Raw genomic sequence first — 25979 nt, 5'->3', positions numbered from 1 at the left:
TCCCCGACCTCCAAACTCCTCCTATGTCTGCCCAGATGCCGTAACAATAGAGACAGAAGTCTAGTCCCAGATTAAGAAAGAAAGGCACCAAACGGCTCACGTAAACTTATTTACGCTATGGTGCAAATGACTAATACTCTTAACGTTGCCCAGAAACTGGCTCTGGCAGGAGCAATTACAGCAAACTGACTAGTCACATTAGGAAAGAAGGATCCGAGGGGGAGCAGGCTTGGGGCGTGGAAGACAACCCTGCCTGGTCTTCAGAACGTTCTGTGCTTGCTCCTCACCCGCTAGCTGAGAAGGGACCCAGATAGGGGCCCCCACTCCCAGACGAGGTGGAGCATGTCAGTTGTGAATTCCACCCTGACCAGGAAAGCACGTTGGCAAGGACGGTTCAGATGGGCCGAAAGCAGAAAGCCTTTCTGGAAAAGTCCATTGCCTCGGTCTGGTTGAGCACAGCCACTAGCATCTATGTAGTTGCCACCCCTGGAAAGGAGGGCACTTGGCTGGTACCTGGGGCTCCGAAGGCCCGGCGGTCCTGCTGGCTCCACACAAAAGGGTCGGGGAGCAGGCTGCCCTCAGCAGAGCTTCGAGAGGGTGCCCTCACAGCACTAATGAACAAAGCCTCACGAGGCGGCCCAACCCCTCAGACCTAATTAAAGTGTTGACCAACTGCAGGCCTGGGTCACCTTCCCCAAACACTCCTTCTCGCTTGCACTCTTCTTTCTTAAAGGGAAGGGGGACTTGAGAGTTGCCCATCGCTGTCTGAACTTTCTCTTGGCCCTCGCGCTCCCACCAACGACAGCCATCCTGGGTTTCTTGGTCATGCCTCCGGGACACACACAAAACTGGCCCCCCCCCCCCCCCCCCCGTTCCCATCTACTGGCCCAGGAAGGCAGGACGGAGAGACCCGTGGGTGTGAGGTGTTGCCTCTGGGCCTGGGGAAACCGAACCATCTCTTTCAGGAAGGTGGAAGGCAGGCCGCTCTGGCAGGAGCCGCACCCCCATACCTGGGGCGGCAGGGCGGAGGCCTTGTCACCGGAGAGCCCAGAGGAAATGCCCGGGAGGTGGTGACGGCACGTGGGAAGCTCTGGGCAGCCTCTGGAACAGCTGCACGAACATGAGACACCATCTGGGGCATCTGTGTATTCCTGCCCCCGAACAGCACTAACCCCACGCACATGGAGAACGTCACAGAGCTCCAAGATCCTATGCTCAGGGCGGGGACAATCCTGACCAGAGTGTCAAGGGGGCGAGTACAGCCAATGACGAATCACGAACGGAATCTCTGCCAGAACATGCTGTGCCAAAAAACACAGCCTTGAAGAAGCCAACTGTAACCCGTACGTGTTAACAAACCGCCTGCCGGGCGGTTTGTTGGGCACCACTGGTAAGAGGCGGGCCTGACCCAGGAGCGGGGGCCGCAGCCGTGAACAAGGCCAGTGGGCACTGGCCTTCCAGGAACCCCCGTCCAGAGAAGCAAAGCTCCTCCTAAGCTTATAGACCAAAAAGAGGTCACTGGAGGCCTGAGAAGTTCTTCGATGAACAGAACACGTGAGACCCCGGGTTCTACGCTGCTCGGGATCCTAAGCCACCACTGCCTTTCTTCCACGTTTGTGGCCATTCGCCCGTACGGTCATTTCTCGTTTAATCTGTTTTCTCCATGAGTCCGTAAGCTCCACTGCTACTCACCATCTCCCCAGCACAGAGTGCAGTCCTGACCCCTAGAGAGCCCTCAATACCTTACTTGGGGAATGAATGAACCAGTTAGACAAAACCGGACCCGTAGTCTCTTACTCCGCAGATCTAACTAAACTTTAGGTGTAGAAAGGCACCAACATGTAAATGATGAGAATTATCCTTCCATGGTGGGAAAACGTGGGCAAATTTTCAAAACATTCGATTTCTCTGATTTCTCAAGTTTCCTTTACTGGACATAAATTACTTGTGTAATTTGTAATTATAGACATTATACCGCCATTACTGTGGAAATATTACAGCATTACTATCCCAAGAAGAAAGGGAATAACGTAATTTAGGGACTGGCTGGATAAAGCGTGCCCCACAGCTCCGGCCTGAGGCAGCCTTATCCAGAAGCCTCCTTCACTCTATCTGGTCAAGGATAGCCACGGCCGTTACAGCCACCTCCCCGACTCACCCAGCCCACGCAAGGCCCTCTCTCTGCATCCCTGGGACTTTGATCTGGAACCGTCAACCAGAACACTCCCAGGGTAGAGGGGAAGTATGGATGGGTCTGAGCACAGCCGTGTTTGGATGACAAGTGGAACATCCGGGTGCACACGGGCTCGGGGGTGGGGCTATGCTGGCAGACAGGAAGGGCAAGGAAGACTCAGGATGGCTCTGAGGCTGGGGCTTGGCGCTGGGCAAGAAAACCGTCTTCTCTTTTACCAATTGTAATGGAGGCTTGCCAATTTGGACCCTATTCAGATTCTGGAATCGGGCTTAGTCAATGTGAGATTTCCATTCCCTAACGTGCAACGGATTATGCGATAAAGATCATTCCCCAGTTGGTGATACTGTGCTATGTTTAGCTCACCAAACTCTTTTCAGGCAATTTTAGCAAATCTGTCTGTCCTGGGGAAGGTATTTGACCTTTTCTTACCTTGTGTGTGGCGTTTGTGGTTTTTTACTTTTTCCTGGTTTTTTGTTTGTTTGTTTCGGCTTTTTTTCCCCCGTGTGCAGTGTGGGAAGGTTACCCTTTACCTTCCTCAAGGAGGACGTAGGGGAGGAGAAGAGCAGACGTTCCCAGTGGCTAACTTTGGTTGAGGCTTCCAAGTGCCCCCTCCCTGCTCTTGACCAAGGCTGCAGACGGCCCTGGAAGAAGCCCAAGGGGCTGCAGGTTCAGCTTGAGGAAACTCCTTCTGGCTCCTTGTGAAACCACCACGTCTGGTTCAGCTGTCCAGCCCACCCCGGTCCTCCTACAGGGATTCTCCTCCTGGCCTATCCCCCTGCAGACCAACAGCTTGCTTGGGTTGCTTTTTCAGCTCAGGTTTTTCTTCTGGATCCCACAGGCTCAGTTTTCTGCCCCAGGTCAAGGATGCAGTACCCCAGGCTCCTGAGGTGGTTAGCCAGACCTGCCCGTGGGGCCCAGAACAGCCGCAGGGTGACGTACTATAACCAGACCACAGATCCCCTCAGAACCACACTGATGTACGTGTCCTCATCCCTGGAAACAGGATCTGGCCAAACAAGAAACAGGCGTTCGGTGTCTTTCAAATGCCACAAAGGCCTTTGTGAATGTGGAAGACCATCGGTGGTCACGAAAACCATCAGGCTGACCGGCTGCAACATGTGGAAAAGGGGGAAATGCCCCCCTGCCCCATGGAGCTCCGCTCAACCACCCTCATCTCATAAAAGCCATGAGCCCACGTGCTCTGAGGCTGAAGCTCTTATTACAGGGACATTACGGTGCCAAACAATATGTCTACAAGCACCAAGAGGATAATATAGACCCAAGGAAACATTTCAGTACCCACACTACTGATCCATTTAGTTGCTCAGAGGCCCTTCTACCAATCAAGAGCTTTAAAAACAAAAACAAGCAAAAATCCCCAAGCTGACAATGAGATCACAAATAGAGAGTCTTGCTTATCTCTGGAGCAACACAATGACTTTGAGGCCCAGGTGAGCAGATGCTAACCAGCTGGACCCCCCTCATCTCTGCTCACGGGAGGCCTCTGGCTGGTCACAAGGCACCAGTTTTTGACCCTCACATGCTGTGTGTCCTGAGGCTGCTCCAGGGAATGTGGCCCCAGACACTGAGCTCCTATCAGTGATTTTCACCATGAGACCACAGCTAGACAACACGTTTCCTCTGCCTCGTGTTTAAGGACATTCCAGTCTGGAGTCACCCAAGTTGTCCTTGGAATCACCCGAAAACACAGGTTACCCATCAGCCAAACCTCTCCCCTGCAGAGAAGGGAGGGACTGCCATTTCTTGAGTGCCTACTATGCGTTCTGGAGGCAGCAGCCCACAGCCTCGGTGACCAGCACAGGTCAAAGTCACCAGATGTTCTGATCTTGTCTCTTTTGGGTAGTTTCTCTCATCGCAAACATCTGGGGGGGGGGGGCGGGAAGTGTCTTCCTGCCCCCAAAGGACTAGTGTGGTTTAAAGTGTGGCTCTTGATCTCCTGCTTTTGCCCCAAAACCAGCCACACGGAGCAAAGACCATCCAAGGAACAGCCAGAGGACTGACATTAAAACAACTACAAAACTAACTGAAGTAAACTATTAGTTGTAGATTCTAACAGGCGAGCCAATGTTCACTATACAATCCTTTCAATGATTATGCTTCACTATTTTCCTAATAAAATACCAAAAACAACTTAAAAACAAAAGGAAGCACAACCCAGAGATGAACACTTGTAAGAGAAGCAGAAAACCTGTTTCCTAAAGCAAAGAGGCTTCTCAGATCCCTTTAATCAAAGAAGGCCGAGTCCCATCACTGAGACAATTAACTTTGGCTTCCAGGGTGATAAGAACAATGGCCCACAACTGGTACAGGGAATTCAGTAATTTATGAATAGCAGCTGTCACAGAAGGGAAAGTCCAGTGGAGCCCACTTGATATGGGCACACTTTGGAAGGTGGGAGCCACTGAAAGCAGAAAACCTCAGCGAGACCGCTCTTTATTAGCACCAACACGCAAGGGAAGCCGCATTAGGCAGATGGCAGGGGAGTAAAGCTTGCTACAGAGACCACAAGGCTTGCAGGGGCAGGAGGGCAGTGAGCTGATTACAGCCTGATCCTCTGCCCTCAAAGAGCCCCTGACCCATTTCTCTGTGGGAAAGGAAACTGCCGTGGTAAAGACAAGCAGAGGGGCAGAGGCTGTGGCCAACACAAGCAGCTTCAGTAAATGCTCTTTTTTTTTTTCTGGAGGGGGCAGCCAGTGGGAGTTGTGAAGAGTGACAAGGGGCATCAGAAGATACATGTGCACAGAACAGGGAGACGTGTGGTTAATGTGTCAACCACACACACACACACACACACACACACACATGCTTTCCTTACACAAAAATAAAATCCAGGCCTCCCCCTAGAACATCCCCCAGCCGAGGTTCCGAATAGCATGGACTCTTTAGCGCAAGTCCCAAGCAGCCACACCACAGACAATCCCAAATCCACAGGTGTTTCAGGAAAGATCACGGGGTGGGGGGCGGGAGGGGGGACTATTTTGAGCCCCTGCACCTGAACATAAGGTAAAGAGAACGGGCCGTGGCCCGAAGATGGCCCGGGATGAACAAACTGTCCCCTTACGGGAGGGAGGGAGAAACAAGGTCTGGGCTATCTCCGCCCGGCTGAGCCCGGAACTTCGCTTCTTATAGTCAGTGGCCTCTCGGACAATCCTGGCAGAAACTCCACGACCTGTCCTCCTGTGCCTAAATGATCCAAGGGCTGTTCTGAGACTCCTATATGGTGGGCTCCTTTTCGGGGTCCTGGAACCGGTGTTTGGGGATCTGTCTTTCCAACTGACCACCAGAGGAAGCCAGGGTTCCAGGGTCAGTTTCAGCAGCGGACCGAGAGGTGCCTCCCCGGCCCTCTGGCCAAGGGCAAGGGCTCGGACCGGGTCTGGGGGAGACCCGGGATGGGCGGGGACGGTGAGGGCAACAGGTGACAAGCCGCGTCGGGAGGGAAGTTCTCCGCTCCGAGGCCGACAGCGGCCCAGGCGCCCCCGAGGCCCGGCCGGCCCCCCGCGGCACTTACGCGCTCGTGGGTCCACTGTTTGGCAGAAGCGAAACTTTCTGGGGCCCAGCGGAAGAGTGCGGTAGCGCGGCGCAGCCCGCCATGATACGCAGAGCCGCCGCAGGCGGGCGCGGACTACAACTCCCGGCACGCTCCGCAGGCCAACGCCTACAAGTCCCGTCGGACCCCACGGCAGAGGGGCGTGGACTAGGACTCCCGGCTCGCGGCGCGCGCTGAGCTTTGCGTCTCCTGGCGCCGCTGTGCCACCCGCACTGGGCTAAGCCTCTCAGTCCCCGCAGGCTCGGTGTGTCCCCGAGTCATCGGTGTGGCACCTTGAAAGCAGCGCCGTCACCGTGTGGCTTTTGAGAACTTGCAGTGTGGCTAGTTTGAGCTGAACAGTACACGGGCTGTAAGTGCAAAATACGCCTGACTTCCAGAGACTTCGTATGAAAACAATACCGTGAAGTAGCTTCTTACTACTTTTATACTGATTGCATGTTGAAAAGATAATACTTTTGGTAGGTTGGGCGGGCTAAATGAAAAAGCATGTGTCGCTGGGCTTCCCGGATCCCCCTCACTTCTAAACCCAGGGACCTATTTGAACTCAGTGCTCAAAAACTATGTGTTAATGAATGAACTACCACTCCTGACTTCTGCCCCACTCTCGGCCCGATTTCTATTTGTAAGTTCTATTCTCTGTTTCTAAGTTGCAAGGCATTCTGAGGCTGGACTCAGGAGAGTGCATTCATTCATGATGTCTACTATGGATCCAAGGCAGGAGAGCAACCGCACCCGGGGTACTTCAGCCTGTGATGGAAGCCTGGGCTCTGCCATTCCTTAGTTCTGGCTGCAGCATCCTTTCCTCTGCCCTAGCTCCCACCGTTTAATCGAGAAACACCGTTTTACCTCGCAGGACTTAGCTACTGGTGTCCAGCCAAGCGCCACGGCCCCAGCCATTGGCTGGGTGGGATAATACGGGAAAGGAAATAGATTTCCTACTTCAGGTTGGGGTATGGCATGTCATCAGCCATCTTTTATAAATTAACGAGGGACAGACAAATCAGTGATGAGATGGATGGAACAGTCAATCCGTGGGGGGGTGTGGGGAAGTGATTTCCATTCTTCCTGTTAAAAACTATGAAAGGAAGAGGGAACAGGGGGACGATGGCAAAGGGAAAATCGTTGTGCCAACCGCAGTCTGAATGGTTTTGTGACATACTGAGGGTGGGAGAGATTTTAATGTCGTATTTTAGTGCCACTTTCTCAGGACTGTGAGCTCACATCCTCAGGACTGTGACCCCACGTGACTGGGGCTGTGACCCCGCATGTTGAGAGCTATGGCCCCAGTGAATGGGTCATGACCCCATGTGCCAGAAGCCTTGCCCCCATGTCCCTGGGGTCATGACCTTACAGGCTTGCAGCCATGCCCCTACTTGATCAGGACTGTGAGCTCACGTCCTCAGGGCTGTGACACCTTGTGCTCAGGTGCATCACCCTGTGTCCTCTGAGCTGTGGCCCACTGCGCTCCTTGGAGCTATGACCTCTTGCCTCAGGCAGCGATCCCACGTGTTCGGGGCTATGAATGTTAGAGTGGACCTCTCTGAGCTCTGATGCCCTCCTTGGTCTAAGTGGGAAACAGAAATGTCACAGGGTGGCTGTGAGATGTGCACATATATGGGCCTGGCACAGAGCAGATCTCAGTACAAAGTCAGTTTCCAGTCTCCTGTGGGTGTCTTCAGTCAGGAGTCGTGTTCTGTGTGGTCAGGGTAGACACTAACAGCCCATGAGGGGCTCTGAGATGCACTAGGATTCCCTTCACACCCCACTGAAATGGCGCCTCGTGTTGGTCTGCTCATGCTGCCGTAACAAAGTCCCACCAGCTAGGTGGCTTAAACAGGTCTCCAGGCTAGAAGTCTACAATCAGGGTGTCTGCTGTGTTGGCTCCTTCTGTGGCTGTGAGGGAACACCCATCCCATGCCTTTCTCTTAACTTCTGGTGGTTGCTGGCAATCTCTGGTGTTCTTGACCTGTGATAGCGTAAGTCCAGCCTTCACCTGGCATTCTCCCTTGGTCTGGGTCTCTGTCCAAATTTCCCGTTTTTATAGGGACACCGGTCATATTGGATTACAGGCCTGCCCTCACCCCTGTGACCTCATTTTAACTAATTACATATGCAGTGACCCTCTTTCCAGACAAGGTCACATTCAGAGGTACCGGGAATTAGGACATGAACACAAGAGTTTCTTGGGGAGTAGGAGGAGGACACAGTTCAACCGATAACGTGCACGAAGCTACAGATTTGTATCCCCTGAAGAATGTCATGGAAATGCAACTCATGAAATTATAGACTCATAGACTTCATTTCTTAATCACGGGGAGGGATCTTAGAGTTTAAACCTCTCCAGTTGAGTTGAATAGATAAGGAGAGGAAGTGGCTTGCTAAGGATCCAGTCAGAACGGGGGATGTGATTTCCTATTGAGGCCAATATTTGTGGGTTTCCTCTAACTTTTAAATAAACAAGATGCTTTGAGGGGCCCCTGGGTGGCTCAGTTGGTTAAGCGTCCGACTTCGGCTCAGGTCATGATCTCATGACTTGTGGGTTCGAGCCCCACGTCGGGCTCTGTGCTGACAGCTCGGAGCCTGGAGCTCGCTTCGGATTCTACGTCTCCCTCTCCTCTCTGCCCCTCCCCTGCTCACACTGTGTCTATGTGTCAAAAATAAATAAACGTTGAAAAAAATTAAATAAACAAGATGCTTTGAAAAAGTAGTAATGTTCAGTGTTGTTGTTGTTTTAACTCACATTATCCTTATTTTTGGAAAAAAACCAGAGGCAGATTGTTGAACCAATTGTAACCAAAGTGGGGGGACAGATACAAGTGGGTACTTCCTTCCCCAAACTCCCATAGTTCATTGCAAGGTGCCTTGGAATAATAGTTTTAATGACACGTTTAAGGTGACGTGTTTAAGGCGTGCATTCCCAGTTGTGTGGACAATCGAGTCATATACTTTTCTCTGAGTCAAGGTTAAGTCATCTGGAAAAAGGACCACCAATTCCTTGGGACTAGAGTAATCCTATAGAAATCTTTCTCCAAATAAGAATGACCAGAGGCTGACCAACTTGAGAGTGGTGCTAATCCTTCTTTGCAATCTTACGCCCCCTAACATGGGCTTCCCTTTGCCTTCACACAGAGCAGGCCTGTACACACGTGGCCAGGAACATCTTGCAGGTCCACATGCCCCCTCTTATCCCCGGGCCCACCTCTAATCCTTGTAACCACCCAGTTCTCCATGCCCATCCATTGCCCATATCTTCTCTCTAACCATGAGTGATGCTCACCTCTGATTTTCTGAAATGGTCAAAGTCAAGGAACCAGGCTTCCATTGTCCTCCTTTGGGCCCTCTGGCCACACTTTCTCTTGTCGAGGAGCTGGGAGTGTGTGTGTAGCAGGGCGGGGGGGGGGGGGGGGGGTGCGGGGGCAGTTACAACCACCCACACCTAAAATCTGGGCTGGCCCCAAAGTGGAGAGCATAGTTCAGGATAATCCTTCTTCCCCTTCCCAAACTTCCCCCAAATCTGCAAAGTATCTCCCACCAAGTTTTCAGGATGCCCCAAATTCCCAGGAGGAAGCATAGCATTCCTTCTGATTAGAGGGCTGATCTCTGAAAAGTCCTTGTTCCAACACAGTGGGTCATGAAATAGGGGGGGAAAAAAAACCTTGGACTTGAAGACAGCCCAGGGGAGAGACAGGGACAGAAAACTCGAGAGCCACAGAGCACTCGAGACACATTGGCCTCCTGGATAATTTTGCCTAAGGCCTAAATGGAGCAAGTTTCCCACCATCCTGACCCACACAAGGCTTGTTCCACACTCTATGCCCCATCCTCTTCCTGTATCCCTCCCTTCACCCTGAATCCTAACCCAGATCCCCCACAAGCAGAGGACTTTTAGGAATCTTATATAAAGACCTAGGTAGAAATGAGGGGAACACAGCCAGGGATGAGTCCATACACGCTACTCTTTTATTTGTGCATATGATACAATGATGCTTTCTGTCTTTATGAGATGATTACAGTCGTAATTCCTATTTGGGGCTGAATCACTGGCAAAGCAAGTACTTTTACACACATGATCTCATGTGTATCTTCATTGTGTGAATAGAGTCTGTCTTTGTGTTTTTGGCATTTATACAGTTTTACAGATGAGGACGCGGAGAGTCTCGGAGGCCCATGGTCACAGTGATTCAGTAAAGGACCTTAGATTTGGGGTTTGGGTCCAAGGCTCACATCCCAAGGGCCTTCTCAGACAATCTACTTTGGGATCTGTTCTCCTGGTTTTTCCAGACTCATGGGCCTCTTTGTCCCATCACAGGGAGGCTTTACAAATGAAAGCTGTCAGGAGTTCAGCAAACCAGGCGATGTGTGGGCTGATGGGCCATAGGGAAGAGTCATGGGACGCCATTGGGCAGTGCCTGGTGTTGACCAGAAGGTATAATGTAAGCAAGTGTGGAAAGAGAAAACAGAAGTAGGAAAAAGCCAGAAAGATGCTCTCCTATTCACTTACTCAACCAACCACAAACATTGCCGGGCGTTGAGGGAGGTTCTATCTAGATCGGCCACACGTGGCTTCTGCCCTTGAGGAACTTCCATTCTGGCTGGGGTCATCTGAGGTCTGGGGCTGCCCTGGGCTTGGAGTTCCTATTCAGAGACCAGCAAGGCTCCTCCCTTCCGGGTTTTGTCCAAGAGAGTGAGGTGGTGGCAATGCTGTGAAGACATCTTCCCTAGGAACTACCGTGGATTTTTTGTGTTCCCGGAGCAGCAGAAGGTCCGCAGCCCTGTGTCCAGGGCAACTTTTATTGACTCTCGTGGGACAGGCCCACAAGAGTGCAGCTGTGGTTCAGTGGGCGGAGGGAGGGGACAGCAAGAGGTTGTGGCCAACAGAGTGTGCGGTCAAGGTGGCCACTAGTGTGCAGTGCTCTGGCTGATTTTTTCCAGCAGTGTTGCCCATAGGCTCCTTTTCTGATAGGGCGTCTTCCCATCACGTCTCTGTTTCTCTGCGCCTCTTGCCTCGGTTTCCCAAGGAACTAAATTAAGAGAAGACGCTCTACTCTCTACCCTTGGAGATGACGAAACATCATGAGAAATGTAAGGACATGGACACGACTGCGTTTAGTGAAGTGCTCTCAGGGGTATGGCTGAATGTGTCGGAGGAAATGCTTAGATGAACATCTTTGGAGGTGAAGGGATGGGATGGGTGAGGAGCAAACGAGGCGAGCGTCTGTAGTGACGACCCCCCTCCCAACCTGCCTTCCAGGAAGAGTGGCGTTAAGACCGCACTGCGTTGGTTTGGGGGGTTGCGAGCTGGAATCGTCTCCCCTTCTCCTCCCAGGGCTCAGCCTGCCCTCTGAATAAAAGTCAAACAAAACTTTAATAATACTAGTTTGAAGGGGGTGCTGAACGACTACCCCGATCAGAAGCCCGAAGGCTTAACTCTGAGCCACGACTACCTCATTACCTCTTTCCTTTTGCTGTTTCTTCTGTCCGTGGTGAGTGATGTCCCCACCTATTGGCTGGCAAGTCCATGAGAGCTTTATCCCTTCATGAGGGTCCGAGACTCAATGCGTTTGGTAACTGTGCAGAGGCGGGCTGCTGGTGAGACGGTCTGGCCCCTGCCTGACCGGACGGCTGTGCCGGCTGGTTTTGGAGGGGTTGGCTCTGCTCAGTCCTCGGTGACTGCCGGGTGAGACCGTCTGCAGGGCCAACGTGAGCACATCCTAAAATAAGCATAGTCAGAGTGCAATCTGGATGCTGAAAACCTGCAGCTAGATGGGAGACGTGTTGCATATCATAGCTCCAGCTTCTTTCACATGAGGTGGCCCCTGCATATTCGGCCCATGATTCTTTGGGGGAAGGAACGAATGGAGTAAGTGCCACCTTCTGCATGAAGCATTCACTTGGAGGATATAAAGATGATGAGATACCACTGCCTCCCTCCGAATGCCAAGAGCCCAGCTCCAAAGGTCCAGATAAGTAAACACCCACCTTGGCCAAGGCACCCAGGGTGAAGGTTCCTGCAACACCTCCTGCTCTCAGGATGGATATTGAGCTGACCCTTCAGATTCATCACTGTCACCAGGAATGTTCTCCACCTGCCTGGTGGGTGGCACCCGCCTTCCCTGGCCACGCCCGTTCCAAACCTGAGTCATCTTTGAGTCTTTCGCTTCCCCTCCCTCCACCCCCACGGCCCAGTCCTGCTGACTCTGCCCTTCCCCCATTCCCTCAGAGTTGTTCTTGCCCACGGTGGCTGCGTGTCCGTGGTTCCACCCCCAGATGACCTCGCTTCCTCAGCATCCTTCTGTGGTGCATCTCTTTCCCCACCCAGTGTGCTCTGAATGGACCCCGGGGTGCTTCAAGACCCCCAGCGGCTCCTCATCTCTTGCAGACAGAGCCCCAACACCTCAGGAAGTCTTTCCGGGCCCCTGCAAGTTGGCACCAAGGAACTTTCCCAAACTTCCTGCGGGCAGGAACCTGGTCTTCCGACCTGCTAGGCATGGGCCCTGGTGTTCCATCACTGTGTATGAGTGGGAGCAAAGAATGACAGGTGTCACTATTCTTCCAATGTATGTATTTTGGGGGGCACGCCTGGGGGGCACGTGCCTCTTGCCCCAGGAGGCTAGTTTACAGATATTAACCTTTCTTCCCTAGTCTACACTCTCAGAGCACCACGCTTATTCGTCTCTGTGGCAATGGCTGTCACGTGACCTTGCTTTTTGGTTAGTAGCACACATGCCTGCCTCCTACACTGTCCCATAGCTTCACATCCCCAGGACGTACATGAAAGCCACCTTCTAACCTTTCCATACAACAAACCTGGTCCCGATCTGTAAACCTGATTTAGTTCTGGAGCGGGGCCTTTGGAAAAGCTCCCCAGGTGATTCTGATGTGCACCCCAGTTAGGTACATTCGGCTGTAACTCCTTGAATTCCAGAGTCTTCCACAGTCCCCAGAGTGGGACTTTGCACACGGGAAGCACGGAATATATGCTTGTTGAATAAAGTAGCTACTAATAACAGCCCTCGGCTGGAGCTTAGAGAGCATGTGAAGCCTTCTCCTCTTCACCTCCGGCTACAGGTTCCATGACGTATTTGCACTTGGGTGGCCAGGCTTGGAGGCGTTTTACTTGGCTGGGGAAGACTGAAGGTCCAATTTTAAGAATTAGGCCAGTAGCACCTGCTGGAAAGGACTGAGTCTCGGACCCTCATGAAGTCTCGGAAGATCCTCCTTTCTGGGACTCCTTCCAAGTCTCAGAGCCTTCTGAACGAAGCGATGTCTAAGCCAATGAATTAATAAAGGCAAGAGTGATGAAGTCAGAATTCAAGGCTTGTTTTTGTGGATGGCAGTATAACATTTCCAGCTGGGAGCCACTTTCTGCAGAAGGGGCGACAAGTGGGACCTGCTGGTGGAAAGGTACTGCTTTGGCCCCCAGCCCCATGGCCTTGGCATTCCCCACGGTGCCCTCCACAGTGCTCCTTCCTGCACCACCGAACTCCCTTTCAAAAGAAGGAGGCGCCCTCATAGTTGAAGGTGCCCAGGGTGTGAGGGGGGATGCTGGACGCCTGCTGCCGACAGAGCCAGAAGTGCCGGAGCAGACTTTTGAGATGCCTGCGGAACTTGACCCCGACAAAGACGTAGAGCACCGGGTTGAAGCAGCAGTGGGAGAAGGCGACGTTGCGGCAGATGAGCAAGGCGTAATCCAGCTGCTGGATGAACTCGCAGCTCTGGATGACCCTGAGTTTCAGCAGTGTCTGTAGAAACAGGATCAGGTTGTAGGGAGCCCAGCTGAGGAAGTACACCACCACGATGGTGAAGATGAGCCGGACCGTCCGGTGGTGCCGTTTGGACCGCGAGCGGAACAGGGTCCTGAGAATCTCCACGTAGCAGAACAGGATGATCCCGACGGAGAGCAGGAAGATGATGTTGTGCTGGTAGACCGAGGCTATGAACCATCTGACTTCCGAATAGTTGCAGCCCGAAGGAAACACCTTGTGGAAGATGGCATCGATGATTGAGGACAGGATGCTGGTCGCCCACACGGCCGCGGTCACCAGCACGCGGCACTGGAGGGTGTGGACGCGCATGGACGAGAGGGGCCTCACCACCGACATGTAGCGGTGGACGGTCATGATGGTCAAGAAGAAGATGCTGCTGTAGAGGCTGATGGAGAAGATCATGTTGAGGAGCTTGCAGAGGAAGTCCCCCAGCACCCAGCCCCAGTGGTACCCCAGGATCCACACCGGCAGCAAGAAGGAGAAGGCCATGTCTGAGAGGCACAGGTTGAGGATAAAGACGTTGGTGAGGGACTCCAGGCTCTCGAACTTCACCAGGACCCACAACACCAGGCTGTTGCCCACCAGGCTGAGGAGAAACACCAGGAAGTACAGGATTGTGGTGCTGAGGGTGGCAAAGGCGAAGTTCTTGCTCTCACACAGAAAGCTCTGATCGTCATAGTCAAAAGGAGTGGTGGACTCTGGGATGCCTGAGGGCTCCATCTAGACATGGAGAGCATCTGAAATGAAAGAGATGAGGAGTTTCAAGCCACATGGTTAGGCTAGGATCGATAGGACCCACGTTATAAAAAAGTGTGGTCCAGGGGCGCCTGGGTGCCTCAGTCAGTTGAGCATCTGACTTCAGCTCAGGTCATGATCTCACGGTCCATGAGTTCGAGCCCCGCGTCGGGCTCTGAGCTGACAGCTCAGAGCCTGGAGCCTGCTTCGGATTCTGTGTCTCCCTCTCTCTCTGCTCCTCCCCCCCCCCATGCTCTGTCTCTCTCTCTCTCTCTCTCAAAAATAAATAAAACATAAAAAAGAAAAAGTGTGGTCCATGGTCCAGCCGCCCATCATGAACTATTTGTAATGAGACTAAGAACTTTTGCCGAAACATGAAGCCACTAAGCAAACTGTATAGTTTGGTGGGCATTTTTTTTTCAGCCAGGCTCTCTTGATGGGGGAAGTGGTGCATTCATTCACGTTCATTTACTCTGTCACAAGCCCACTTTCTCTTGAAGCCTGGCATTGGAGTAGCACTAAGCTAGACCAGTCTCCCAGTAGGTGTGTATGAGAAACAGCAGCGGAACCAGATTCAAAGAACTGAGGTCAAATTTGGGCCCCATTACTGTATTTCTGGGCAAGCTATCTAACCTTCCTGACCCTAAGGTCCTCATCTATAAAACAGGGCTAAGGATCCCCACATTGTTCCTTCGTCTATTTACCAAGTGTCTAAGTGAGCATTGACTCTGCCTGCCTGCCTTCCTCACTCTGTCTCTCCCCCTATCCCTCCCTCCCTCCCTCCCTCCCTCCCTCCCTCCCTCCCTCTCTCTCTTTCTTCTTTCTTTCTTTCTTTCTTTCTTTCTTTCTTTCTTTCTTTCTTCCCCTCCTCTCCTTCCTTCCATAAATCCTGACGGCAGGATTGTTTCAGGAAGCTTTCTGTCTCTTGGAACAGGTCCAAAAAGAAAGGAGCAAACATCTCCCATGTGAACTCAGGTAGGAAATAATCTCAAGACTCCGATGAACACTGAGACTCTGGGAGACCAAATCGTCACTAACACAGATGTTCTATGGAAGAAAGTATATGCAGAGTGACCTCTGAGGACCAAAGGAGCCATGAGGCAAAAAAAAAAAAAAAAAAAAAAAAAAAAGGCTGACTGGTCCAATTTGCCAAGAATGGTTTAGTAAAGGATCTTATGGACAGAAGTCTGTCTTGGATGGCTGCGAGTCGAGTAGATCTCTGCACCCCGCCTCCCATAAGACCTGCTCTTATAGCCCTAGAGGCTGGGGAGTACATCCTGGGAGACTCTCAGGAGGAAATGTTTGAGAGTAGCTGTGTGTCATAGTCTTGTCTCCAGAGCAGGTCAAGGCCGCTATGCCCCAAGTGTATACTTACGAGTTCTTTATCATGCCCGTGGTTGGACAAAAAAGAAAGAATGGTGGTGGTGGTGGTGTGTGTGTGTGTGTGGGGGGGGGGGTTGGGAGGGACTGTGCTCAAGAAGGCTCCAGGTCACAGAGTGGTCACCATGGTGGATTTGTCCAAGATGGCGTCAGGCTGGTTGACGCGCAGGATTAACTGTCAGGGCAGAAAGCCGCCTCACGCGGGAGTCTGGTTTACAGAACTTCCTACAGAGGCAAGCAAGCGGAAGCAACCTAAGTATCCGGTCGGAGGGAAGTCGCTAAGAAACCCGCACAGAGTCACATTGATTCAATCCTAGGCGCTAGTGAGGTTTTGGAAACGGGGAGACTAGAAGGCTGAGGAGAGGACAGGGAACGTGACGGAAGAGCCAGAACTCTCGTTGAAAGAGGTGAGTGAAGCTTTGGGGAGGAAGACAGGAGACTGGGCGAAGCGGCTGCCTGCACCACGTAGGGGGCCCCTCGTCACCTACTAGGTGCCAGGCACCGCGCTGGCACAGGCTACTCGTCTGCTCCCTCCGTGCCGTGACTGTCTGCAAGGCCGTCAGAGACACTGAGGCTCCAACTGGTGAAATGGCCTTCCCAGTGTTAATAGAGCCAGGGAGCAGGGAGGAGGGCCAAGCGGGGAGCCAGACCTAGGCTCTCCTGCCTTGTATTTGGAGAAGGAGAATTGGAAAGGTAGCCCGAGTGTCTCACTTACCTAGTTAGGGGCGGGAGGAATAACAAAGGGGGTCTCCAACGTGTCCTATTTTTAATACTGTTTTCTTACGGATTTTAAGAGCACTCCTTAGTCTTGTCAACCCGTTGGGCCTTTTCTTTTTCGCCTTTGCTTTAAAGTTTATTTATTTAGGGGGGCCTGGGTGACTCAGTGGGTTGATTGTCTGACGCCAGCTCAGGTCACGATCTCGTGGGTTGTGAGTTTGAGCCCCACGTCAGTCTCCGTGCTGACAGCTCAGAGCCCGCTTCGGATCCTGTGTCCCCCCTTCTCTCTGCCCCTTCCCAGCTTTGCGCTCTCTGACAAATAAATAAACACTAAAAGTAGAAAAATAAAGGTTATTTATTTTGAGAGAGAGAGAGAGAGAGAGAGAGAGAGACGGAGAGAGAGAATCCCAAGCAGGCTTCACCCTGTCAGTGCAGAGCCCGATGCAGGGCTCACTCTCACAAATGGTGAGATCATGACCTGGACCGAAATCGAGAGTTGGAAGCATAACCCACAGAGCCACCCAGGCGCCCCAACCCGCTGTGCTTTTTAGCTTTTCATTCTGTCCGGGTCTTTTCATTTTTTTGACATTTAGAAAGTAGGCGCTTACATCTGATTCAATACAACAGTACTTGATGGCCTGTGACGTAGGGCAGGCCCTGTGACAGATCCTGGATTGTTGGGTGAAAACATGACTAATAAATAGTCTCTGTCTGCAAGAGGCTTGTAGTTCAGAATGACATTAGAAATCGTACAAAAGTCTGGGACCTCCTGTCGTGTGACTAGTTGGACGTGCAGGTAGTTTGGGACAGGAGCCTTGTACGCACCCCTTACGTCGTATAGGTGATCCCCAAGTCTGCTGCTTGGCTCTTGTCTTCCCCTGACCCAGACCCTGTGGAGGCCGACCCATCTTCTTAACATCAGCGCCCCAGCTGCGTGGTTGGAAATTTCTCAAAATGAAATGGCTTCTCCTGACAAAGGAGGTAGGTACCTTGTCCCTCTTTTAATTTAGTAAAAAACAAGTGGCTTTACACACTCTCGGTGTTGTCACATCTCTTGTGACCACCGAAGAAAGCACCGGAGAGATGGGGTGGCTTCCTGCGCTGATGAATCACCGAAGCAGAATAGTCACACGTCTCTCCTTGTAGTGGAGTTCACATTTTCTGCTCAACTCTCCAGAATAAAAGAAGTCCTCGGGCTGGTCTGGGATGACAGGAAGCCAGTGACCAAAGTACTCAATGTCGATATCTCCCGCCTCACCTAGTCTTTTCCTGATCTGTGGTCCTGTGTAGTGCAGCTTGAGTGGGTTGGTAAGAGAACTTTCCAGTTCCTGTTCTGCCAGGTTACCAAGTACTGCATTATTTACTATGGTGAAGATAACACTAAGTGGGTTTCACTTCTCAGTAAAGGCTGAGTAAGCTCCGGTGAACTATGTACAAACCCTGGAACAAAAATGAAAACCGAACCCAGGAAACCTTCCTGTGGGCACTGCTGAGCTACCAAAACGTGGTAAACATTGGAAGGGACTGGGCATCTGAGAAAGGAGAATGGCTGAATGGTGGGAGTCCTACTTTTATGGCTTTGGCCTCGGGGCAGGACCCGGTCATGAGGGGCAGCTGAAATTCCAGTAGCAAAGTCACCATTTTTTGGTCTTGAAAAACCAGAGGGCCGAGTTTAGGACAACCACAGCCACAGGAGGTGAGGGGACATCACAGAGAGGCTGTCCTCACTCTCTAGCTGACCTCTGAACCAGGAATGTCCCCTGGGAAAACCGGAGGCACCGAACTGAAATGGACTCACTGCCCACGTCAGGGGAGGCCGAGTTTAGAATGTGAGCCGGCCATGTTGATTATGTGCGGAAACCAACAACATATAAAACAATCAAAACTTTTCAGAAGAATGAAACAGAATCCGGTCTGCACAGCATAACGTCCACGATGATGAGGCTACAATACCACCTGTGCAGCATAGGGAAAAAAAGCAGAACGTGGCCCCTCTTCAAAAATGTGGCGCCTCGGTGGCTCAGTCGGTTAAGCATCTGACTTCAGCTCAGGTCATGATCTCACGGTTCGTGGGTTTAAGCCCCACATCAGGCTCGCTGCTGTCAGCGTAAAGCCCGCTTCGGATCCTCTGTCCCCCTCTCTGTGTCCCTCCCCTGCTTGCGCTCTCCCCAAAAGAAAATTAATGTATAAAAAAAAGATAAGAAACTGACCCTGAGATGCCCCAGATATTAGAATCTACAGATATGCATGGGAATGCAACTCTTTTCACTGTGCCCCAGAGACTACAGTGAAATATATCCTTAATGAATGGACAGGGAAATCCCAGCAGAGAAGGAGAAAAAAAAATCTATGAAAGAACCAAAAGGAAGTAGAAACCAATAACCATAAGATATCTGGAAGAGCCAAAATAATTTGGAAGGAAAACAACATACTTCTTTTTTTTTTAATTGTTTTAATGTTTTTATTTATTTTTGAGATAAGGAGACGGGGCAGGGGGAGGGAAGAGAGAGAGAGAGGGAGACACAGGATCCGAAGCAGGCTCCAGGCTTTGAGCTGTCAGCACAGAGGCTGACGTGCAGCTCAAACTCATGAACCGTGAGATCATGACCTGAGCTGAAGTCAGATGCTTAAAGGACGGAGCCACCCAGGTGCCCCCTAAAGCAATATGCTTCTAAAGAGTCTGAGTCAAAGAAGAATTCACAGGCAAACTGTGAAATATTTGGAACTGAATACTAAGAATAAATGGCACATGTTAAAACTCATGGCACACAACTGAAGCATACTTAGAGACAAATTTATACCTTTCAATGCTTAGGGTAGAAAGAAAAGAGGCCTAAAATTAAGGATCTGAAATCAATGATTCAGAAGCTGGGCAGAAAAAAAAAAGGGCAAATTAAAACCCAAAGAAAGTAGAAGAAAGGAAATACAGATAAAAGAAGAAATAAAGAAATAGAGAATAAGAAGAGAGAAAATGTGCAAAACCAAAAGTGGTTGCTTGAAAATTTTTTTTTGAAATATAATAAAATTCTAGCTACATTGAGAGCAGAAAGAAAGAGGACACAAATTCTGAATAGCAGATTTGAAAGAATGGTTATTGCTGTAGATTATTGCTCTACAGATAGATCTTACCAACTTTGAATGACTAACAAAGAAAAAAAAAACAAAAAGAATAAATGACAAAGAACTATTATGATCAATTTTATGCCAGATTCAACAACTTACATAAAATTGACACATTTCTTTAAAAATTCAACCTACCAAAGCTGGCATGAAGTGATATGGCAAATCCGAAAAGTCCTACCTTTGTGAGACAAATTTAATTAACTATTAAAAAAAAACCTTCCCACAAAGAAAACTCCAGAACTACATGATTTTTTTCTCATACGTTCTGTCAAACATTTAAGGAAGAGGTAACACCAATCTTAGACAAACGATCTGAGATACAGGATGGAATATTGCTCAGATCGTTTCATGAGGCCACCGTCACCCTGATACCAAAACCAGACAAAACCAGCACAATAAAGAAAACTAAAGACCCATATCCCTCATGAACGCAGACACAAAAATCCTTATCCAAGTATTAGCACATCAAATCGGCAACATAATTTAAAAGGAGGATACGTCGTGATCAAGCGGTGTTTACCCCAGAAATATGAGAATGGCTTAATGTCTGAAGAATCAAGCAATTTAAATCCTTTTTGCATTAACAGAATAAAGACAAAGGCCACATGACACTGTTTGATCAATGCAGAAAAGTATTTGACAAAGCTCAATACCCACTCATGATGCCAACTCTCACCAAATCAGAAATTAGAGGGGTATTGGACGTCTGTAAAAGCGATTCCACTCTTCTGTTGGTTATTCATTCATTTACTCAAAAGCTTCTGGGCTGGGCTTGGGAGAATGGCACCAAGTAACTCTCCGAGTTCCTTTCTAGGAGCCCAGTTCCCTTTTGCCTGTCACTGCTCTCCCTCCCTGTCTCTGCTTGCCCACCTCAGCTCCAAGAGAGCAAATGTAGCTTTTCCTGTCCGCCATATAACTTGGATCGAGAGAAACCCAGATTTAAATTATCCAACCACTAAGAATAACAATGCCTGACCTTAGCGATGCAGATTTGGGGGAATCCCCATGAGGGCTTGGCACTCTCCATATTTACCAGCTCTCCAGTTGGTTCCGATGCCTACAGGGAGTTGAAGAACCCGTGGTACAAGCTATTAACATTAGAGGAAAACACAAGTTACACACATAAAGGAACTCACCTATATCTACACCTCCTGTGTGTCTTGAGGCAGAAATGATGCTTCCCTGTTGCACGTTGTGCTCCAAGAAACTGAAACAGCCAGAAGCTAGAGGAAGGTCGGAGAAAACTGTAGTACGCTGTGTCAGAGGGAGACAGGGAGACTTGACTAATCCCTCCTCTCCCACCTCCTGGCTTCCCGCTTGACCCACCCCCAACCTCCCTATCCCCACCCAAGACCTCACGTCACAACCTGGCCCCATCACTGGTCACCCAGCATGTCTCCAAAGGCAGGTGGGGTCGACAATGCAGGAGTCACCCGAGCCCCCGGATCCCACTGAGAATACAGTCAGGCAGTTTTGGAGTGGGAAGGGATCCTAAAGGGTACGTTTTTAAAAAGCTGCATTTGTATGTTAGCCGAAATTACATTTTATTAATGTACCAGTTACGTATGATGGCGACGATGATGATTTTCAGTCGAGGTGAAATTCACGTAACATAAAATTTGCCATTTTAAATGGCAGGATTCGGTCGTTTCTGGCATATTTCACAATATTTATGAGCCATCATTGCTCTCCAATTCGGGGACATTTTCAGTGCCCTCAAAAGAAATCTCACACTTGTTAGCGGTCAGTCCGGTTCCCCATGTCCCTCCATCCCCTGGCGAACCACTGATCTACTTTCTGTCTTTATGGTTTTGCCTCTTCTGGACGTTTTGTCTAAGTGGAATCATACAATATGTGACCTTTGGTGACTGACCTCTTCCACTTAGTATAATGTTTTGAAGGTTCATCCACATCGTGGCATGTATCACTACTTCATTCAATTTTATGGTTGAATACTATCCCCTTGTGTGGATAAACCACATTTCCTTGGCCCATCCATCAGTTGGAGGACATTTGGGTTGTTTCCACTGTTTGGCTATGATGAACAATGTTGCTCTGAACAGTCACGTACAGGTTTTTTGCGTGGACATATATTTTCAGCTCTCTCGGGTTTCTACCCAAGAGCGGAATTGCTGGGTTGTAGGGTGACTCCTATGTTTAACTTTTTGAGGACCTGCCAGCCTGTTTTCCACAGAGCTGCACCATTTTACTGTCCCACCAGTAAGGCGTGAGGGTACCAGTTTCTCCGTATCTTCACCGACACTGGCGAGTTTTCTATTTTTTAATTATAGGGTATGACATGGCAGCTCACTATGATTTTGATTTATGTTTCCGAAATGGATAACAAGGTTAAGTATCTTTTCATGAGCTTATTGGTCAGGTGGGTGTCTCGTCGAGAAGTATCCATTCAGAACTTTTGCCTTTTTGGGGGCGCCTGGGTGGCTCAGTCAGTTGAGCATTCGACTTCCGCTCAGGTCATGATCTCGCAGTTCGTGGCTTCAAGCCCTGTGTCTGGCTGTGTGCTGACTGCTCGGAGCCCACAGCCTGCTGTGGATTCTCTGTCTGTGTCTCTCTCTGCCCCTCCCCTGCTTGTGTGTGCACTCTCTTTCTTTCTCTCTCTATCTCTCTCAAAAATAAATAAATAAACATTAAAAAACAGGACCTTTGCCTTAAAAAAATATTTATTTATTTTGAAAGAGAAAGCGTGGACATGCGTGAGTGGGGAAGGGCAGAGAGAGAGAGAGAGAGAGGGAGAGAGAGAATCCTAAGCAGGCTCCATGCTGGCAGCACAGAGCCTGACTCCGGGCTCGATCCCATGAACTGTCAGATCATGACCTGAGCCGAAACCAAGAATCGGACGCTTAACCAACTGAGCCCCCCAGGTGCCCTTGAACCTTTGTATTTTAAAAGGATAATACATCATGACCAAGTGGTGTTTATGCCAGAAATATGAGAATGGTTTTAAAATTTGGGTTATTTGGCTTTTAATTATTAAGTTGCAAGCATTATTTAAATATTCTGGATACCAGAGTCTTATCAGATATATGATTTGCAAATAACTTTTCCCATTCTGTGAATACTTTTTAAATGTGTTGATAGTGTCCTTTGACACATGAAAGTTTTTAATTTTGATGAAACCAAATTTACGTATACATTTTTTATTCTCGTGATCAATTATATTAGGTTAATACTGGCTTCACAGAATGAGTTAAGAATATCCCTTCTGCTTCTACCTTCTGAATGAGATTGTAGAGAATTGATACAATTTCTTCTCTAAAGGTTTGGTAGAATTCATTCATGGACCCATCTGGGCCTGGGGATTTCTGTTTTGGAAAGTTATTAATTATGGATTCGGTTTCTTATTAGATATAAACCTGCTCACGTTGTCTGTTTCTTCTTGTGTGAGGTTTGACAGATTGTGTGTTTGAAGGAATTGGTCCGTAGGTTATCAAATTTGTGGGCCTAGTATTGTTCCGAATATTCCCCTAGTTTTCTTTTCATGTTGATGGGGTTTGTAGTGATGTCTCATCTTTCATTTCTGGTATTAGTAATTTGAATCCTCTATCTTTTTCTTAGTCTGATTAGAAGCTTATTGATTTTATCAAATGTTTAAAGAAACAGCTTTAGTTTTGTTGAGTTTCTCTCCAAAAATGGGATCACATTTATCCTTTTTCCTTTAAACAAAATGCCATGAACATCTTTCCAAGCCTATTTTACTCCTTTTAGCTGCTGCACTGTGGTGTCATACTTTACGTATTTCCCTGTCCAAAGAAACAGGAGAGGTGTCCAAATGGACACCCAATTTGCTTCCAAATTTTCAAATGACCACAATGATACAGGGAACATCAATGTGTGTGTGTGTGTGTGTGTGCGTGTGTGTGTATGTGTGATTGTTCTTTGCCAAGGTAGGTAACGATTGAGAGGGCTCAGAAGTGTTCAACAAGTGTTTATTCCTTAAATATGAAGACACAATTTGAAACTCAGGTTTTCGCATTTCCTCATGTTTGATTTCGGTGTGAAAAAGAACCCGTGGTCATGCCTTAAACACAAAGTCCTGAAACACTGGTCGAGCTGGACAAAGGTGGAACTGAGTTCCAGCCTCATGCAGATTCGACATGCAGAAGGGGAAGTCCAGTCTTAAGTACAGCACCGTGCAGATGGGGGCCTGGTAACCACAGTTCGGGTCCGGACCCGCGCGTGGGGAAGTGGGATTCAGGGCAGAGACTAGCCAGCACCAGAGGCATCAACATCGAGTGGGACAGGAATTAACTGCTGTAATAGGCACTGCTGATTCTAGATCTCCTGGGTCTCACAGCCTCATTGGACCGTATGGCTCTGTCTGAGCCCATCCACATGAGACCAGCCACGAGCAGGTGTATATCAAGGGTCTTGCAGCTTCGGGAGTCCTTGGAAAGATACACATTGGCTTCACTGGGTGGCCCGTTCCCAGGGGACATCTTCAGTCATGGAAGTGAGGAGTCCCAGAGACCAAGGATCTCACGGAGGGGTTACAAGGGAAGAACACCACAGTCTGTGGATGACCACACAAGACACCGCTGCAGGCACCTCATCATTAACTGACGTAGGCTTCGGGGACGGGATGGACAAGCACCAAGGTTCTGTCAGTGGGGAGCGTGTGCTAGGGCCATCATAATCGGGACTTCGAGGTTAACATGCTTTTATTTGAAACTTAGGCTGGAGAGCTTGGGGTCTCTCTAGTTGTGCCAGAGTCTAGGGCAGAGTTAGATCTACAGGAGGAAATTAAATCATCTTAGCTTCAACGGTTACAGGAAAGCATGACTCCATGGGGGTCACAGGGAGTCACTGTACAATAGGTCCTCAAATATTATTTTTATTATATTATTATTATTGAATGGGTAATGGAGTCACAGGAGTCCATGTAGATCATAGATCAAAATCAAAGATACACATTGAAAGAAGAAAACAGGAATTCACAATTCCGTATCAATAAGTAAATCGGTGAGCGGGTAGGGCTCTGCTTGAGGGGAAAAGCCAGCAGGTAAATGTGGAGGCGGATCTGGGGTTGGAAAATCGCTGTGCAACCATCACAGAGAAGGCTGGTTCAGACAAGAACGTCCAACGGGTGCTAACTCTCGGGGTGGGGATTTTTGATGAGGGGCAGTATATTTGCATGGTTCTTTTTTTTAAAATAATGTTATTTTTTTAATGTTTATTTATTTAATTTTGAGAGAGAGAGAGAGAGAGAGAGAGAGTGCAGAACCAGATATGGGGCTTGAACTCATGAACCGCGAGATCACGACCTGAACCGAAATCAAGGGTCAGATGCTCAACCGACTGAGCCACCCAGGCACCCTCATTTGCATAGTTCTAAAGTGTCTCCACACAGACTACTTATTAGTTATAAAGGAAACGATAGCAATTATACAGCAGAGAAATCAGACAGCCTTGACCAAATGATCACGTTTAACATCCCCAATAAGGGGCGGGTGGATGTCACGTGCCTCCAGATACGATATCCTGAGGAGGACACAATATCGGTGTCCCGAGGAGGGCACAGCAGAGGTGCCCAGATGTTAAGTCACTCACCCACAGCCAAAGAGCAAGAAAACAGTAGCTGAGTGGGCTTTATCCCAGCTTGTGTGGCTCCAAGGTCTCAGGTTGCAGGGTGGGGTGGGGGGTGGCTTGGTATAAGGTGGGCCACACCGCTGTCCAAGGTCGGGCTTGGGGCCGTGATGCAGTACCTGGTTCCGCAGGCTGGGGTGGACGGTCCCCCTCTACTCACCCTCCAGCCACTGTCAGAAATGCTGCCGCAGGCACAGCCCTCGTTATATGTGCCAGACCAGCATTGTGAGCTTTCAACACCAATTTTTCTTTTCCTACGAAATCCTTTTTTTTTTTAAATTTTTTAACGTTTATTTATTTTTGAGAGAAAGAGACAGAACATGAGCAGGGGAAGGGCAGAGAGAGGGAGACACAGAATCTGAAGGAGGCTCCAGGCTCCGAGCTGTCAGCACGGAGCCCGACGCGGGGCTCGAACTCGCAAGCAGAGAGATCACGACCTGAGCTGAAGTCGGACACCCAACTGACTGAGCCACCCAGGTGCCCCACTAACGTCGACTCTTAATCAAATACTTATACAGGTAAAGTTTTGGGTGTTCATGTATTTGACATCTTAGGACATTTTAGCCAAACTAAGGTGTATAATGAGAAAGGGGACAAAGAAAAGGATGAACTCGGGGTTTCCAGTTGCTAGCTCAAGTTCTGCGTAAATAAGCTGAAAACTTCTATTATCTGCCCTTAAAGAAACCCTATTTCTTATAGCCACAGGGCTAAGATTTCTGAACACTAAACCAATTCTCCACCTGCCAGTGGCTGAATTACAATGTAAATCAAGTCCACAGTATCACAAGGTGTCTTCTGTTAAAGGAGGGCATTGGTTGGGAAGGAATGGGATTCTGAAAACTGGAATAGGGATATACAGGAAGATCTCAAGGAAGCTGAAGGTATAGAACCC

General features: G+C 49.5%; 2 protein-coding genes across 3 annotated transcripts in view; both read right to left on the bottom strand.

The window, feature by feature from the left end:
• FYCO1 (FYVE and coiled-coil domain autophagy adaptor 1) overlaps positions 1–5879 on the bottom strand; it is a 70869-nt gene extending 64990 nt beyond the window's left edge. For both annotated transcript variants that reach the window (XM_027038524.2, XM_053219536.1), the window contains exon 1: positions 5724–5879. The gene's annotated coding sequence lies outside the window, so the exon portion shown is untranslated. The remainder of the gene's footprint in view (positions 1–5723) is intronic.
• Positions 5880–9707: 3828 nt separating this feature from the next.
• XCR1 (X-C motif chemokine receptor 1) lies at positions 9708–20789 on the bottom strand. Its single transcript, XM_015065683.3, has 2 exons — positions 20620–20789; positions 9708–14265 (listed from the first exon to the last, which is right to left on the bottom strand). Exon 2 carries the CDS (start codon positions 14246–14248, stop codon positions 13253–13255), a length of 996 nt encoding a protein of 331 aa, XP_014921169.1. The 5' UTR covers positions 14249–14265; positions 20620–20789; the 3' UTR covers positions 9708–13252.
• Positions 20790–25979: the final 5190 nt, after the last annotated feature.

This window comes from Acinonyx jubatus, chromosome A2, assembly GCF_027475565.1.
Source record: "Acinonyx jubatus isolate Ajub_Pintada_27869175 chromosome A2, VMU_Ajub_asm_v1.0, whole genome shotgun sequence".
NCBI lineage: Eukaryota > Metazoa > Chordata > Mammalia > Carnivora > Felidae > Acinonyx > Acinonyx jubatus.
Note: the sequence above shows the minus strand (reverse complement) of the source record. Positions and strands in the feature narration are given on the sequence as shown.